This window comes from Orycteropus afer, unplaced genomic scaffold (assembly GCF_000298275.1).
Source record: "Orycteropus afer afer isolate SDZICR_OR568_19922 unplaced genomic scaffold, OryAfe1.0 scaffold00254, whole genome shotgun sequence".
Classification (NCBI taxonomy): Eukaryota; Metazoa; Chordata; class Mammalia; order Tubulidentata; family Orycteropodidae; genus Orycteropus; species Orycteropus afer.
In genome coordinates, this window is record NW_006921841.1 from 180,770 (window position 1) to 198,658 (window position 17,889).

The following is a 17,889-nucleotide window of genomic DNA, read 5'->3' on the forward strand; positions in this document are numbered from 1 at the left end:
ATAACATCTTTCATAGATTCTTATTAGAAAACATAAGAGAGTTATTAATAAATTCATTAGAGGATGATGATTATTGTCTCTAATGGTTTTATCTGAGTAATGTTTTTGTGGTGACATATGTTTTAAAAGATATAATTAAATTTCATGTCTATATGTGAATTTTTCAAGTTTCTTAGTAGAAACCCAAATTTCATGTGCATGTGTGTATTATAAGTCACAACTTAGACATTAAAATTAGTTTTTTATTAAGAATAGCTATCATTGGAAAATATAACTATGATAAATTAGTAGAAAGAGCCAGAAGAAACTGGTTCAGCCCCTGTCTTCTCTACTCAAAGGCTTTATAAGCTCAAAAAAGTAGTTAATATCTTTAAGTCTCCATTTTATCATCTACTATGTGGATATGACATTTCCTACCTATTCCACAAGCTTGTTGGGAAACTCAAATGAGATGATTATGTGACAATATCTCTAGAACTATAAAATTAAAAATAAAATAAATAAACACGTTGCCATCAAGTAGACTTATAAACAAGCAAACAAACAAACAAAAAAAAACCCCAAACTCACTGCCATCGAGTCCAACTCACAGCAACCCCTCCTTGGGTTTCTATGGAAGTAGATTGCCCAGTTTTCCTTCCAAGGAGTGGCTGGTGGGTTTGAACTGCCAGCCTTCTAATTAGCAGTCAAATGCCTTAGGCACTACAGCATGAGAGCTCCTAAGTAGATTTACAGGTGTATCAAATACATATGATTATGATAATGCTTCTACTTCTAACTATGCTAATTATTTTTCCAGATTTTCAATTTGGTCAATATACATATTTATCAATTACATTCAGAATTATGTGCCAACAGCTTGTTTGGGGTTTGAATAAAATGGGTGTATCCTTAATATTTACTCTGCTACAAGAAATCTTGAATGTTTTTAAGTTATACCTTCAAAGAAAAGAGAGTCTTCTCTATGTTCATCTAGAGGTTATGTTCATGTCCTTTCTAGATTTTCATTTTCACTAGAAAAGGGAAAACACTATACATCCTTTTACTATATGAAGTGCTAAATACTTGAAAATGTTGCTGGTTGGAGCTGTAGACTTACCTTCTAGGCTCAGCTCTGTCACTTAATTGTGTATGACATTGGGCAAGTTCTAAATAGTGCTGAGCTCCAGTTTCCTCATTGGTAAAATGAGGGTGATAACACCTACCCATAGAGTTGTTGTGAGGCTAGGTGTGAAAATTCTTTGAGAAGTGAAAAACATGTGCATGTTAAAGGTGCTTCAGAGACATATCTCCTATACTGGACTGAATTTGTGTCACTGTCCTCCAAAACAAAATCCCAATGGTCTTTCCTAAATTTGTTTCTTTTCAGATGCAGTTACATACATATGAGAGCACTTTGCTTAATAAAGATGCAAAATTGCAGAAGGTTGGTACTATCCCTTCCTACGAGGGTCTGAAGCCTTCCTATGAAGGCGAGCTCTTTCCAAATCATAAAGGAGAGTCACATGTATAACTTGATGTCTATTAAATTATATGATTCTAATATTCTTTCATAAGACTTTAGCTTATAGAACTTCATAAAAATGTTTTTCTTCTGAGTGAAGGATACTAGCTTCTCCATTTGGGATAAGTTTTAACATTCAAAATTCTGGTGCTGTTCATTCATTTATGTAACAAATATTAGTGTACCAGCTTACCAGATATTGGCTAGATACAGGTGATAAAGTTTACATTAATAACAACACAAATAAGTGTGTAACCAATGCTTTTGTGATTTAGAATATATCCGCAAATTACTTGCTACCTAGTTTTGTAGATAGACAAAAAGTTAATTAAATGATAGGTGGGTACCAAACCAAAACCAAATTCACTGCCATCAAGTTGGTTCCAACTCACAGTGACCCCTCCTTGAGTTTCTGAGGCAGTATGTCTATGGAAGTAGATTGCCCAGGCTTCCTTCCAAGGAGTGGCGGGTGGGTTTGAACTGCCACCCTTCTGGTTAGCAGTCAAAGATAGGAAAAAAAGAAAAAAATCTATTTATCTTTGTTTCCTGTGATTGTAGTCTATCTGGTAACAAAGGATACTGGCTACTGAGATTCTGGTTATGGTGGCTTTAAGAGACACAGGAGTAACAGCTTATGTTAATAAGCTTCCATATTCCAAGATAAAGAAGTGAGGGAAAACAATATTTTTCACTTTATTTTCCTTTTTCTGCAAGTTAGGGAGTTTCAAAGGAGACAGTCTTGGCCTAAGTTTGTCTCTTCATCTTGGGTGTTGTCTGCCTGCATGTAACATTATGGTAGTGCTGACTACTTCAGTTCCTCTGTAACTGTGGTTTTTCCAGAACTCTGTATTTCTGCCCAGCATTCACTAGGTATTCATTGAGTACCTCTCATTTGCCAGGCACCATGCTAGTCATGGTATAAAATTATGGATCAGACACCAGCCACAGCTCTGGTCTTATAGCACAAAGCTATGGTTTTAACATAAGTATAGAATAAACTGGATGAAATTGGGTGCCTTAATAATTCACTGGGTATTTGCAGGTAAAGATTATGTTTTTTCAAATGAATCATGATAATTATAGTTTTGACTTGGGATTAAGAATCACTTTCATGATTGAATGCCACTGGACCAGGAAAACATTGAACATCATGAAACCAATTAGATATACTAGCCTGTATTTCACCCATTTCTTGTGTAGTTTTCATCACAGACACTGACTGGCTCAATTTTCAAATCATGAGTTTGGTAGAAAGTCTCAAGGTGACTTGGTATGCACAATTCTTCTTCAGCTCAGATTGATACTGTCTAATCAGTATGATGTGGTGGACCCATTCATTTCTTGCTGTTAATTGTGTCTTCTATTTTTTCAGAAAGATTTAAGTATAGAAGAACTTAAGTCAACCATCATAGAATACAGAACCATTATAGAGGTATATCATAGTAATCTCACAGCTTGTAAAGTGGGGTTGTTAAATATAAACATAAATTCTTCTCTGGAGTGACATGTACAGCCTAATGTTGCATGTGATTCCAGAATTTACGAGAGGATAAAAATAACCTGGCTCATGAGTTAAAGCACTTGCAGCAGGAAGTCATCCTGTGAGTATGGATCAAGCCCTGTCCAGCCTTCTCTTTTGCGCCTCTGTTCTCTATTACTTGCCTCCTGCACTACATGCACTTCTGCGAATGTGTCCTACTCTTTCCTTTTGGATTCTTGTATGTGATATTTTCTCTACTTTTCTCCATGAGAACTCCTTTAGGAGTTCTCCACAATCCTCCTTGACTCTTACTTGCTTTTTCCTTACTTTTAGATTAAGTACTTTGTGTGTATGCATGGATGGCACATGGTTCTTAGCTCTTTCTTAACATGTATTATAATTGTTTGTTTCTGAATGTGTGTAATACACTAGTTCATAGCCCATAGGAGCCACTCAGATAACAAAAATGAATGACATCAGTGAGGTAAATTCACACACCTATAGCATGTGAGTGCAAATGAGAAAAGTGCATTACCCAGTTAAAGGCAGAGATTGCCAATCTATTTATCTCTAGCCAATTATTACATCAAGAATATATGGATGCACTGAGGCCAGATCCTCTGATTTTTTTTTTTTTTAAGAAAGCCATAAATCTAGATTTTTATTGAGATTTTCTAACTTTTAACTGTTAGCCTCAATTATTTTGGGGAAAAAAAAAATGCGTCCCCTACTTGTTTGCAACCTCTTGGGGCCACAAGTCTGTGTAGCTCCTAGAGGACAGAAGCTACTTCTTATTCCTCTCTGTATTGCTAAACACCTTATACAATCCTTGGCACATGATGTATGCTTAATGGTTTGTGATAAATGAATCCTATTTTGGTGACTTAAAACATGTCATTGGAGGCAAACCTAACTAGACTATTTTTTTGCATTTTCAAGAAATGGAATTCAGATGAATGTTAGTGGAGGACATAGTAATATCATTTCTGAAGGAGAAAAATCCCTACACTGTGAACTTATTCTTGCACAGTCTGCAGAGGTATGTAATGACCATCAGATTGAAAGCCTTATATAAACCATCACCAAATGCAATAGCTTACTATTAAGTGAGGGTCCACAGCTTGCTGAAAGCCTCCAGTGACCTCTTTAAGATGTCTGTTGATAGTTCTTAGAATCCAAGTCTGAAGACGCTGAGCTGGCAAAAGGTCCTTTTTCAAGTTATGGCTAACAGCTACAGGGGAGCTCAGGTAGAGACTTGTGAGAGTGTGTCTTCAGTGAAGTGGGCCTTAGAAATCTTTGTATTCTTGATCTCTTCAAGGCTGACCACCTGCAATGATTCCCAGTCTCGTGTGCTGAAGATAGAAGTGGAGATTCATAAGCTGTTATTTCATATTTCCCCAACCCTCCAAAGTAAATGTACTTACCGAAAATAAAGAGAGCCAGCAGCAACATCAAGTTGTTTTGCATTAGGACACAATTGTATCAACTCAATTTAACCACATAGATTATTATATTCTGAATGGAAATAGCAATTTAATATGATTTTGGTCAATTTAAACATGGCAAAATGAATTATTACTTTAAAAAATCAATTAAAAAATCCAGTTCTTTGCAACAATTAAAAGCCTTCTTGGGGGATGAAAATATTGGGACCACTATACTATATTTTCACTCCTTTGTACTTTCTAGTTTTGTGTGGGCTATATTGGGAAATGCTTTATTTAGCAAATTGCTCCCTCTCACACTTTGATCATCTCCCTGTGGCTGTGGACAACAGATAAGTCAGAATGTCCTCATGTTGACAGCTGTGATGTGACCTTGAAAGGAGAAGAAGAATGTCTTTGGGGCAAATGCTGTTTAAATTTCTCCTGCCAAGGATGCAGGGGCAGCATATGCTGCCTGCATCTGAAGCCGTCTCAGGCAGCTTTGGACACACTGCTGAGGGCTGTACTTTACTGACATTCTGTTTGAAATACTCATCATTTCACTGTGTTTTTGAAACCAGCCCAAATTGCCAGACTGAATGAAACCATGGCAAATCTGCCACAGCAGTGTGTTTTAACCATAAGTGCTCTGAGATAATAATGATGTCAAGATGCCAGGCTCTAAAGCTCTGTACTTCCAAACAGAGGGTTATCAGCCAGCAAAGTTCTGGCTCTGAGGTTTACCTGTGGATCAGGAGTCCCTGAGTGGTGCAAGTGGTTAAAGCACTCAGATGTTAACTGAAAGATCGGAGGTACGATCTCCCCAGGGATGTCTCAGGAGGAAGGTTTGGAATCTATTTCCAAAAAAGCAGCCACTGAAAACCCTATGGAGCAGTTCTACTCTGACATACATGGGATCACTAGGAGTTGAAACTGATTAGATGGCAAAAGGTATGGATCAGGAAGTTTGCCTTCTAATTGAAATCTGGAAATAATAGTTCTCTGACTCCCAGCAGCAAGAAGAAAGAAAAATGTGTATTTAGGAGCTCTGGTAGCATAGTGCCTAAGGCACTTGACTGCTAACCAGAAGGCTGGCACTGCAAATTTGCCAGCCACTCCTTGGAAGGAAGGTTGGGCAATCTACTTCCATAGTGATACTGCCTCAGAAACTCAAGGAGGGGTCCCTATGAGTTGGGTCGGACTCAATGGCACATAACAACAACAACAGCCATATATTTAAAATATGAAAGAAGACAGAGACTTGAGAGGACTATAGGAAAAGTGTTTTAAGAAACAAAAACTCAAAGTGTCTTCTCTATGTGGGAGGGGGAGACAAATTTTTAATGAGATTAATACAGCAATACCCCAACAGTTCTTTTTCTCTTGTGGATATATTTACTGCCTCTATTTCCATATTAAAATGACAGCCATAGCAATTTATATCACCCAGATGCAAATGGTATCTGTTGAATAAATGAGTTTTCCTTAAGATAGAATGACTATACAATTGAAGCTATCCTGTAGAAAACATGTAAAGTTTTTTTGTTTTGTTTTGTTTTCTAGAATGTTGGAAGATTCCATAAGATTTTCTAGATCTACTTGATGGTGATAATTTCATTAACCCATGGGTATCACCTTCACAAAGTAAAAATAATAGATGCTCTTTATTAGGATGAGAGAGTTGTGGGCATTTTGGTAATTGTTTCAGAACAATGAAATTGAATGGGAGTGCAATTTAATAAGCTTGTCATCTGAGGTCACAGTGATGGACCAAGAAATGCTAATATTACTGAGAGAACCTGAACAAAAGGGAGTGAAATTCACAGCTATGCTTCAGAAGCTAGTATTGTCTGACATACTCATGTTGCGATGTTTCACTCTAGCTAAGATTGGCTTTTGATAGCTCACTCACAGCCTGTATGCTGAGCATGACCCATATCTGTATGTTTTTGAGATGCAAATTAGTCCTACTATGAAAAGAGAAGATCTTTCTCTAACCTTAAAGATTAAAAGAAGTTGATCTTTTAATCTTCTAGTTCTGGGTCAAGCTGTACTAACAGGTTGACCATTAGTTACAGATTGCTTGAGCTTAGTTTTCCTCTGGATAAATCTTTAATGTTGAAAGGCAGAAGATAGAGTATCTATTAGATGTTACCATCTCTTAGTTTTCTTCTGGATAATGATTAGAATCTCTTTTTCCCTTTTTCATTGGAAACTCCAGATGGTCCATGAAAGCAGAGAACTACATTTTTATGCTGGTATTTCCAGTCATTTTCACAGTACCTAGCATATAGTAGGTAGCATCTAGTTTGACAAATGAAAAAAGAATCAATAGAAATGCTCATTTTCTTCTATTTGAAAGAGGAATGATAATGGATAGATTTTGTTCTAGAAATGATTCTGTCAATACATACTCAGCATGTACAGAACATCTGAAGTATGTTACCATGGACACATGCAACACCCTGAGGTAAAGACAGTCACTGAATGGCATTAGGTGAGAAATAGCTCTCTCTGATGTCTTTTTGAGTTGCATATATAGTAGAACTTTTTATATTTTCGATGGGCTTTGGTCTAAATTACTTCTTATATAATACTATATGCACTTCACCTGAGTTCCTGTTAAAGATGTGGAATTCTTTCTTCAGCATGAAGTTTCTGAAGTTGAAACCCTCATTGATAACTCTCTACAGTGGGTAACTAATCCAGAAATAAATGTGAAGGAAAAGTGGGAATATAAGCTTAAGGTAAGTATTCTGTTTGTGTTCTGCTTGGTTTTCCTTCTACTTTCTTAACCTAGGTAATACTTATTATGTTGTTGTTGATAAGTGCCACCAATAGCAAATAGTGTCAGTTCCAAATAGCAACCCTATATACAACAGAACAAAACACTGCCAAGTCCTGTGCCATCCTCACAATCGTTGCTGTGTTTGAGGCCAGTATTGCAGTCACTGTTTCAATCCATCCTGTTGAGGGTCTTCCTCTTTTTTGTTGACCCTCTAATTTACCAAGCATACTGTTATCTTAAATTGATAATGTGTATAGAGTGTGTATCTGGGAGTATGTTTGACTGTGGGTATGTGGTATAAGAGTGTCAGAGTTAGATCAGTGTGTATGAGTGTGAGAATGAGGAAAGAAAGAGAGAAAATAAGTGAGTGTGAGGATATGTGATGGGATATATTTCTTGAGATGGAGAAACAAAGAATCAATAAGATGACTTAATGAAAAAAAAAAATTTGAATCTTTGTGAGAAGTGGCTAGCCCAATCTTGGATTTTTCATTGGTCTATTAAAATTCCTTAATGTTGGCAGAATGATTATTGTGCAAAAGAATTTTGTTTCTGAGAAGCTGAAAGTTTTATTATTCCAGAAATTAACAGAACATTGAGAAAACTAGAACTCTTAGGGAATTATTCCCAGTTTAGTTAGAAAAGACACATGTAAGAAGAAACCTCTCTCTTTATTAGTCACTTATCCCTACTGCTCAAATGCCAGACTACTTTCTAGAATTCATCAGACCCCTAAATTAACTAAAAAAAGAAAGCAACTTTCAAAAGTCTGGAATATTAATTTCATTCTCTTTATTAAGTTTATCTTTTTTTTTTCTTAAAGTTGCTTTTAAATATGCTTATCAACAGATAACTAATTTTATTCCATTTCCTTGTCCTCCCTTACTCTAAAGCAAGTGCTGATGGGTGGTAAAATATTTAGGGAAAGAGAAAATAGAATCAATAGAAGTGTTCATTTTCTTCCACTTGAAAGAGGAATGAAAATGGGTAGATTTTGTTCTAGGACTTATTCTGTCTATACATACTCAGCATGTACAGAGCATCTGAAGTATGTTACCATGGACACATGGCAACACCCTAAGGTAAAGAGAGTCTGTGGATGGCATTAGGTGAGAAATAGCCCTGTAGTGCTCCATTTATTATAAGAAAAAGACCAAAACTTAATTGATAGACACTCAACAAATATTTGTCAAATTGAGATAATGCACCAAAAGGATAGTTGATCACTGGACATTTGAGAATGGATATATGCAATTATAATTCCAGAGTCCATTGAGATGGGAATATCTGCAGTAGTTTGATTTGGTAAATATACATGTAACAAAACATTTGCCATTTCAACATTCTTCACATGTATAATTCAGTGACATTAATGATATTTATCATATTGTTCAACCGTTGTTTGTTTCCCAATTTTTCCATTACCACTCACAGAAGCTCAGTGTCCCCTAATCTGTGAGTCCCCTTCTCCCTCCTTGCCACAGCATTTTATATTGCCTCTGTCATTTGTTTATATTTAATACCATGGAATACTTTCTTTGTAGGAATTCAAACATATGGAAGAAAAGCTAAATCTTTGTGTGTTGATGCTGGATGGCTTGGGAAACTACAAAGAATCTTTTTATAAAGAGTTTGCCAAATTGATAAAGATTTTTAAGAGATTCAAGACAGAATATTTTCATTTCAGGAAAGAATTCCTTTCTAGGTAATGATCGTTTATATTAAGAAACTCATGCTTCATGTACATAAGGTTGTGATTGTGCCATGACATTCAGCTGACTCTTTTCAAATTGTATACATTGATTTCAGATGACACCATCTCTGGCAAGACATTCTGTCTGATAATTTTGAATTTTGTAATAGTGTGAAATTGACTTGTGTGTTTAGAATTGCAAATGGTGAACTTTAAAACCTGTGGAAATCAGCATAATGAGTCATTTTCTCCAGAGAAGGTATTGGAATTATAGAATGTAGTAAAGCTAGAACAAGGAGCCAGATCTCTTGACTCCCACTTCCACCACACTGGGCTTCCTGTCGCTTCTTAATATACCATGCATAAAGCTTAGGTCAATTACATTTCAGGTGAACAAAATCACAGGGAAATGAGGATTCTAAACATAAAATATTTTCTCATGTTATTCTTTCTCTCACCATAATTCTTACAGGGAAAATCTTGATATTTGTATGCTCTGTAAACTGCATGCTAAATGAAGACAGCAATTGTATCTTTTGTTGACCACTATTTAAGCACTGTCCTTAGCACTCATTTGAAATGCTTCTTGAATGAAGCAATGAAAAGCATAGGTGCATGTTGACTTGAACAAAGTGAAAAAGTATAGATAGAGACTATGGTAATTTTAAACAAAACAGAGAAGAAACTTTATTTCTTGATCTTGATCTTCTGCTTTCCTTAAGAAGCAAGGAGCCCAGACTTCCCTATGGTGGTAAAAAATGTAGGTGAAGTGGATATGCAGCTTCCTTAGACAGGCACCATCTCCACAGAAAGGACCGCTGAAATTATTCTATTTAGCAAAAAAAAAAGAACTATTTAGAGAGAGGTCTGCAGTAGAGTCAGCTCTGAGTAAGTGAATCTTCTGTTTTCTACCAGACATACAAGCAGACCACTTAAGTAATGTTGTTGTTGTCATTGTTATGACCTATAGCAACTCCTCCTTGGGTTTCTGAGGCGGTATCATTATGGATGTGAACTGCCCGATAGTAGCTGCCATTTGTTGAAAGCTTACTGTGTTAGGCATAGTGCTAAGAAAACAACATACATTTATCTCCAGAGAGAGTCAATAAGTTGTTCAAAGCTAACCAGATGGGATTAAAAGACAGCTGAAATTCAGACCTAGCTATGTCCACTTTCAAAGGCCATGTTTCTTCAACTATTAATTTTTTACCATCTACTTGTTAAAATCGTTTGATAAAATATTCATTAAAAATATTATGGGAACCTGGTATTGGGCAAAATTCTCCTCATCAATGTAAGGATGGTTGTAGACCATCTAGACACTTAAAATTTTAAAAAGATGAAGCCATATAGAGGCAACACACAAAATTACTTAACTATGAATTAAAAAAAAAATGAGTGGAGTATTTTGTAGACTTGAGAGAGGTAATTCTATGTTTAGATGAGGTAGAAAATGTCTATTAGGAAAACTTTCAGGAGCTGTTTGCTGAGGAAAAGTCTTCTATCTTGGTACAAGACAAATAGGCTCTAGCTTTGAAGAATGGAAAGAATTGAGTAGATCAAGTAAAGGCAATAAAAGGAAAAACTTGTGCTCAGAGGGTTTGGTGAGAAAAGCAAGTCATCGTTTATACAACATCCATCTGGCCTGTTCCTTGTCACACATTTTTTTTCCCCCAAGCACAAGGGAATTGTGGTAACTAAGACAGAAATCCCTGCCTCTGTGTAACTAACATCTAGAAAGATACACAAATAATGAAGAGGTAAACATTATGTAATATAATTTCAGGGACTACTAAGTGATATGAACAGGATTAAAGCAGAATAAGAAGAATCACAGGACAGGAGGACCTAATTTTAGTAAGAATGATCAGAAAAGATCTATCTGACGAATGATGAACAGAGACTTGAATGAAGTGAGGGCTATCTGATGATCTGGGGAATGGTCTCAATATAGAAAACAGCTGAAGCGAAGTCCTCGGGGTCATAGTGAACTTGTCTGAGCAGCAGCAAGAAGCTAGCATGGCTAGAGTGGGTAAGTCTGGGCAGTTAGTTAGGAGATGAGGTCAGAGAAATAGGCAGGGTAAGGCCACACGCAGCCTAGCAGTTCAGGTTTAGGAGTTGGGATTTTATTCTGATGTGATGGGAAGCAGTGTGAGCATTTTGAGCAGAGAAGTGATTAAAAAAACAAAACAAAACAACTCACTGTGGTGGAGTTGATTCTCGTAAATTGCCCAGTCTTCCTTCCGAGGAGTGGCTGGTGGGTTTGAACTGCCAGCCTTCTGGTTAGCAGTCAAATACCTTAGGCATTATGCCACCAGAACTCCCAGAGAAGTGATAGGGTTTGCATTTTGAAAGATCATTTTAACTACCAGGTAGAAAATTGTCTGTTAAGAGGCAAGAGTGAAAGTAGCAAGACCAGTGAGAAGAGTTTGTTTGTTTATTTATTTATTTAACAGTAGATTACCATTTAGAGATCCTGAAAAAAAAAAAATTTACTGGATTGTGACCTACAGTTTTTTAAAAAATAAAATAAAATGCAAAATATCAGAATGCATCCCATATAGTAATAATAAGTAATATTTCATGAATTTTTGTTCCAGCTGTATGTATAAATTTGTACATGTGTGCATATTGGGTTGAAATATAAAATATATACTAAGTCATAGTCAAAAAAGCCACTAAATTAAGAACTACTTCAATAGTCCAGGCCAGGGCAATAGGTGGGTTTATAAGAAATGATTGTTCTTGTTGTGTGCTGTCAAGTTGACTCTGATTCATAGTGACCATAGAGGACAGAGTAGAACTACCCAACAGGGTTTCCTAGGCTGTAATCTTTTTGAGAGCAGGTTTTTTTCTTCTGTGGAGCAGCTGGTGGGTTCAAACTGCCAACCATTGGGTTAACAGCTGGATAATTAATTATTAAGCCACCAGGACGCCTTAAGAAATTACTGGATTCAAGTAACATTTTGAGGGCAGATTAGATCTGACATGCTAGTGGATTAGATGTATCAAATGCAGGAAAGAAGTCATCCTAGATTTAGAGAGGCTTTCGGTCTGAGAAATAACATGAATGGGATACTGTTCGCAGATGGCAAAGTCTGGGAGACATGTAAGTAAGGAAAATTGTTGGAATGGAAAACACAAAGCTAAAGCCAATATATGTATATATATATATATATATATATATATAATATGATAATGAAAATCTGTTCATGTTTTATGGGAGAAAAATCATCAAAGTTTCAACATCTGTTGAATATCTTTAACAAATAGTATTAGCTAAATTTTTAAAAAGCTTTTTCTAAAACTGTTATGATTTATAAGGTCTATAAAAGTTATTTTCTTATAGGTGGAAATACATATAAGTGATAGAATATTTTAGTATTATGAAATATGGTTTTCTGATGGTCCTAATGGTCGTTTCACTTTCTTTTGGAAAAAAAAAAAACGGACACAGGTGAGAATAGGCTATCCTTGGAAAGTGGTGATATAGACAGAACTGATGTTTAAGAATAAAAACTGAATATAATGCTACTGAAGAATGTTCAGTAAAATGTGTGTGGTGATTAGATAGTTTTTATTTTTGTTTAGAGTTTGATTTGCTTGTTTATCATTGATAAAGTATTCTACGAGATCATCCTTGTGTCTCATGTGGCCCTTCTTGTAACCAGGGGTGGAATTATGCTGATGTACAGTGTGGTTCTAACTATATGATAGCATTTGAAAGGCCTCTCAAAGGCCTAAATCTGAAAATATCTTCCTCATGACTTTGAAACTCCTAAGGTTTATCACCCCTTTGAGCCAAGGTTCTTATTTAGGTCAAATTGTTTCCAGACAATCATTGAGTAACCAAGACTAAATAATCTCAGTAGGTACAAGAGTAGATGCATTTTTGCATATTTTGGGGATTAGAATTGGATCCAAATGTAAATATCAGAGTGCATTCCATATAGTAAGAATGAAAGGACAACATAAGGACACTAAAAGATTTGGGGTGAGGAAGAAGGGGAAGGGAAGAGCTTCAGAAGATGGAGGACTGCAGTAGAGATAGCCACAGCTGGCTTCAGTTCTTTTCCTGTGCTTGGACCAGCCCATGGCACATACTTATACCATGATAGATAACCCATAAAGAAAAAGGCTAAGGTTATGAAACAAAACTCTTATTTCTTTTCCTTTTCTTTTATCCCTCTTTTTTTAAATTTTTTATTTTCCTTTATTTTTCTGTAAAACCTAGCTGTGATAGGTAAATATTGAACATGCCACCCTGACCTCATTGTAGCACCATCCTCTAAGCAATGGGCAACCAACTCTAAGCACTTTGAATATAGTTTATGGGAAATTCAGGTCTCATCAGGATGGAAACTGAATATCTCCGTGTAAACATGAGACTAAATCTCCTTATCTGTAAATGGTCTGTATGCTTACTTTGATTAAAATTCTATTTTATGAAACACGTATGTGTATGTAAGTACTTTCACTTTTTCATTTCATCTTGAAGAACTGTATTGTATTAAGCTTTAATTTGTCACAATTTCCTAGGGGTGACTCTTAGTTGAAATGTCACTGACAGCTTGTGGTTTGAACTTTTTTTCTGTTTTAACACCAGGCAGAAACAACTAGAAACCATTCAACAACTGCAAGAAGATGCAGTCAATCAGGAAGCCATCCACAGGCAGACGCTCCAAGAAGTCGGCCAATGGCTGGAGGATGCCAAGAAACAGGTAGGGTGGCCCCTGACTACATTATATTCAGGGGAAGTCTCCTCAGATGTCTTTAAAACCATGAAGTAAAAATAGAGGAGGAACAACAACAAAAAAAAAAGTAAGAAAAGAGGAACTGCGAAGTTCAGTCCCCACTGACTAGCAGAGAGCGGAGGAAGTGAAGGGGGAGCTGTAAGAGAGGCAGTGTCAACAGCCTGCTGATGAAAGAGGCAACTTTGCAGAAAGAGGCAACTTGACATATCAGGATTTTTACCGCTGTAGAAATAGCTCAGGCATACAAAGCCCATGCAAACACAGAATTGCAGAAGTTCAGTAGAGGCTTATCACTTCCCTGAGAAGAAAAGCACATTTTCAGTTTCGTGTGCATAATTAAGAGTGAGCCTTTCTCTGCTGTCCATACTGCTAAAATCCAACATCCACTGTATGTACTAGGTTAAGGATCGAGATCGGACAGCCCCTTCTGCCGGTGAAGAAGCTAAGTCTTTACAGCATAAATTAGAGGCAGCAATTTCTGAACAATGGAATCTCCAGGCTATAAATACTGAGATATGGGACACATGCCAGACACTTGAGCAGAAGACAAGAAAATTGAAAAGTGAGTAGCAGATATTCGTTTACATATTAATTCATTCCACTTTGAGGTGGGGCAAAAGGACTACAGCCATTTTTTCTAAATTACAACTGTTGTATTATTACTAAATTTATGACAATGAAATGGTTCAAGACGGCAGTGTTGTGGGCCTTTAGAGAGGTTGCCCAGTGGCTAGGTAGATTAAGTTAACCATTAACTTTCCCTTTTTGTTGTTTATTATGAGCTGTATTTGTCTATGGCTGTTAGTTCTTTAAAAATTAAATAATATTTTTCAATAGCTCTGAAGTAAACAAGGAGGAAATCTTATGTACATGGGATATTTGAATGTACAAATGGTTTATATATTCCACTCTGATTTTATTAGCTAGACTGTATAGATACCATAGTCAAGAAGGCCTAGCCCCGTCTTTTTTCCTTTAGTAGTAATTTCAGGAAATTGAACAAAATAATTATTAATTATGTGTGTATCAAAATATTAAATACATGTGAAAATCCTTTTTGGATTTCAATGTGTCCTTTAAATATATTTTGTACTTTTAAAATGTGGAAATGTTTTCCCTAAAAGTACATGACATGATAAGCATTACTAAGGACTTATATGAGAAAACATTATCAAATTACAGATGTCAGATTATTTACAAACCTGTTTTACTCCAGAAACATAGTATGGTAAAAAAGAAAACTTATTTTCTTTATTTGACCTTTATCAAACAACAGCTTTCCTCAGCCTGCTTCATGCTTTAGCAATATAAAGTTTCTTTTTATAGAAAGGTATTGGTTGGAGTAATACAGACAAATAATGACAAGCTCAAGGCAAGCCAGAGATGAAAATTGTTAGACCAGTGTTTGGTTTGGATTTATTGTACCCTTTCTAATATCATCTGAGAATACTGCTTAAGAGTTTAAGAAATTGTCCAGTTCTAAAATAGCAACTTTGATCTTACAACTTTTTTAAGTTATTATTTTTAAACTTTGTAGAACTTGTCAGTTTTCCATAATTCTTGGTATCAGTTTATTTGTATTGACTCTGTCAGACAAAATAAGGCGTATTTTAAATTACATAATCTATATGCTGGGAGCTCTGGTAGTGTAGTGCCTAAGGCATTTGACTGCTAACCAGAAGGCTGGAGGTTCAAACCTACCAGCCACTCCTCGGAAGGAAGGTTGGGCAATCTACTTCTGTAGTGATACTGCCTTGGAAACCCAAGGAGGGGTCACTATGAGTTGGGGCCGACTCGACGGCACATAACAACAACAATATGCTATTTTATTATTGCTAAAAGGGCATTGGAGATGTGAGTAATAAGGCAATATTGCAAGCACTCCAAATTTGGTTTAAGGTGTGTCTGCTTTAGAGTGTGCTTAGAAGACTAATTTTTCATCTAATCATATTTATCTTTCCATCAAATCAATCTTATTCTCCATAGTTTTATAAACTACAGGAAATTATCTCTTCTTTTCCTCTCATGACTTCCTTGTAATACCTTCTTAGAAGAATCAACTTCTGTAACTTATTCCAAAATGTACATTCTTGGTATTATTATCTCGCTTTTGTCTTCCTAGTTTATCTTCAGAGGACAGTTAGTCCAAACGATATTCAAAGCAGCATATGAAAGTTCTCCTGGGTTAAATGCATGTATTTTTTTTTTGTTTTTTCCTATCTGGAGAAATTAGAGTGAACACTTCCTTTCCGTCTTGAGTTGCTCACAACCTTCATGGCTTTATGAAAGCCAGTCCTTATTTGTCTCTTCTGCTGCCCAATGAGGTCATAAATGTCAGGATTTTGTTCTTAAGACCATTTGTTTATGAAAGTCATTTTTATAATGTTCTTGGTAATCATTTGGGAGATGAAGGAAATTTAGATAGCGTATATTTTCAAAATATTCTCTAAAGTAAATCTTCCAGATAGATGACAAATAAGTATCAGTGAGGTAGGACAGTTATCACACAAGCACATTCACACATTCTACTATGACCACCGCCAGCCCATGCTGTTTGAATTCTGAGTCAGACATTTGAATCCTGGGACAGAAAGCAAAAATATTTAAATCCATTTAGTACTCCTGGAACTCTCTGGTTAGCTTAATAAATTCATTAAGTGTTTAAGGCAATTGCCTTCTGATCCAAGAAATGTTCACCAGCCAATTGAACAGCTGTTCTGTCCAAATGTTCAGGTCAACGACAATGTTCACAAACTGAAATTAGGAAATTGTTTATGACATTTCCTTAGAAATGCTGAACTTAAGTTTGAATTAATAATATTGCTCTAGTTTTCAATGGCCCTTAGGACCAGAATAATTTATGAGGTAATTAGTGTACATGGTTGCCTCCATCAAATGTGTCATTAGAACTGTTTGTTAAATTGCTTGAATGGTTACTTATATATTTGTTTTCTTCTGCTTTTTAACTTTGTTTACCTAAGTATAATATAGACAGTATTATATATATAAACATGTGTAAATACATGTTTGCTTTAAAAAAAGGGAGGGGCAGAGGTTCTTACATCTAGGGTATACATACAACAGATTAGGGTATTTTATGTATAGGCAATTAGACTAATTCATCTAACCCAAACTATCACCCCTTTACTCTTCACCATCTTTTACCCATATCTGACATGCAGTCTTCATTGAGTCACTCATTTAATAGACAGTGGGGCAGTTACTTTTAGAGACAAAAATGTTTCCTTGGAGCAGAGATCCTGAAAAGCCCCTGTGTATACCCATATCATAATCTCTTATTTGAACATATTATGCTATGAACTTCATATAAACTTCACATGAACTTCATAATTTAAAGAAGACTTTCTCCTAGATGATTTCCCTAGAAATTCTTCCAGCTTGCTGTCCTGAGCTTGGAGAGCATAGAATATAACAGCTTTAAGGCTTCTAAGATGGATGGATGCAAGATGACAGATGTATGTCCTGGGTAGTCAGTACACATGAGGGAAATGAGCCAAGGAAAATAAATCCAGGACATTCAGACACTTAAAGATGGAAGGTGTTGGAGTGAGAACCAAAGAGAAAACCAAGGCCAAACAATATAGCTTGCTCAACAACTTTGATGGGATGGAAAACTAAGATTCTCCAAATGAAAATGCAGGTATGGATAAAATAACCTAGGAAGTGGTTTAGCATAATGATTAAAAGCATGGGCTTTGAAGTTAAGTCTGTTTTCAGATTCCAAGTCTACTGAAGAGTAGCTGGGTGAAGTTGGGCAAATCATTTTGCCTCTCAGCCTCAGTATCCTCTTTCATGAAATGCAGTTGTCACTTATAAATAACATAAATGCAAAATAGTGGTTAGTGTTTGGCCATAGTAGGCACAGTCTGCTAGAGCATGTTTCTATAGCATGAATTACTTCACTTCATTCACAATCGGTAAGGGAAATGATGTTAGTATAATATGTATGTTCCATTGGTTCAGTGACGATTTTCCTGGGAAATGGGACCTAGGTTAGTAGGAATAGAATGACCACCTTCAGTAGGAAAGGGAAAAACCTCTGCTTTAAGAAGAAGAAAAAAAAAGATTTTTAGCTTTAAAAAATTAAAAACAAAGATCCATATCTGGGCTCCCTCCTGAGTGATGTGCAACCCCAGCCTTGCAGAACTCATTATATCCTGTCTCTACCTTAAGACCATTCCCTCTGTCTCAGAGTTCTGCTTCCATCTGCATTTTCTCAGCACCC

At 36.1% G+C, this 17,889-nt stretch overlaps 1 protein-coding gene across 1 annotated transcript in view; it reads left to right on the forward strand.

The window, feature by feature from the left end:
• The window catches only part of IRAG2 (inositol 1,4,5-triphosphate receptor associated 2), a 117,384-nt gene that overhangs the window by 32,823 nt on the left and 66,672 nt on the right, over nucleotides 1-17,889 (forward strand). Inside the window, exons 10-18 of the mRNA XM_042782176.1 lie at nucleotides 1,370-1,426; nucleotides 2,877-2,936; nucleotides 3,041-3,105; nucleotides 3,924-4,023; nucleotides 6,117-6,251; nucleotides 7,057-7,155; nucleotides 8,741-8,901; nucleotides 13,496-13,610; nucleotides 14,043-14,205. Coding sequence (XP_042638110.1) covers nucleotides 1,370-1,426; nucleotides 2,877-2,936; nucleotides 3,041-3,105; nucleotides 3,924-4,023; nucleotides 6,117-6,251; nucleotides 7,057-7,155; nucleotides 8,741-8,901; nucleotides 13,496-13,610; nucleotides 14,043-14,205 — 955 coding nt within the window. The remainder of the gene's footprint in view (nucleotides 1-1,369; nucleotides 1,427-2,876; nucleotides 2,937-3,040; nucleotides 3,106-3,923; nucleotides 4,024-6,116; nucleotides 6,252-7,056; nucleotides 7,156-8,740; nucleotides 8,902-13,495; nucleotides 13,611-14,042; nucleotides 14,206-17,889) is intronic.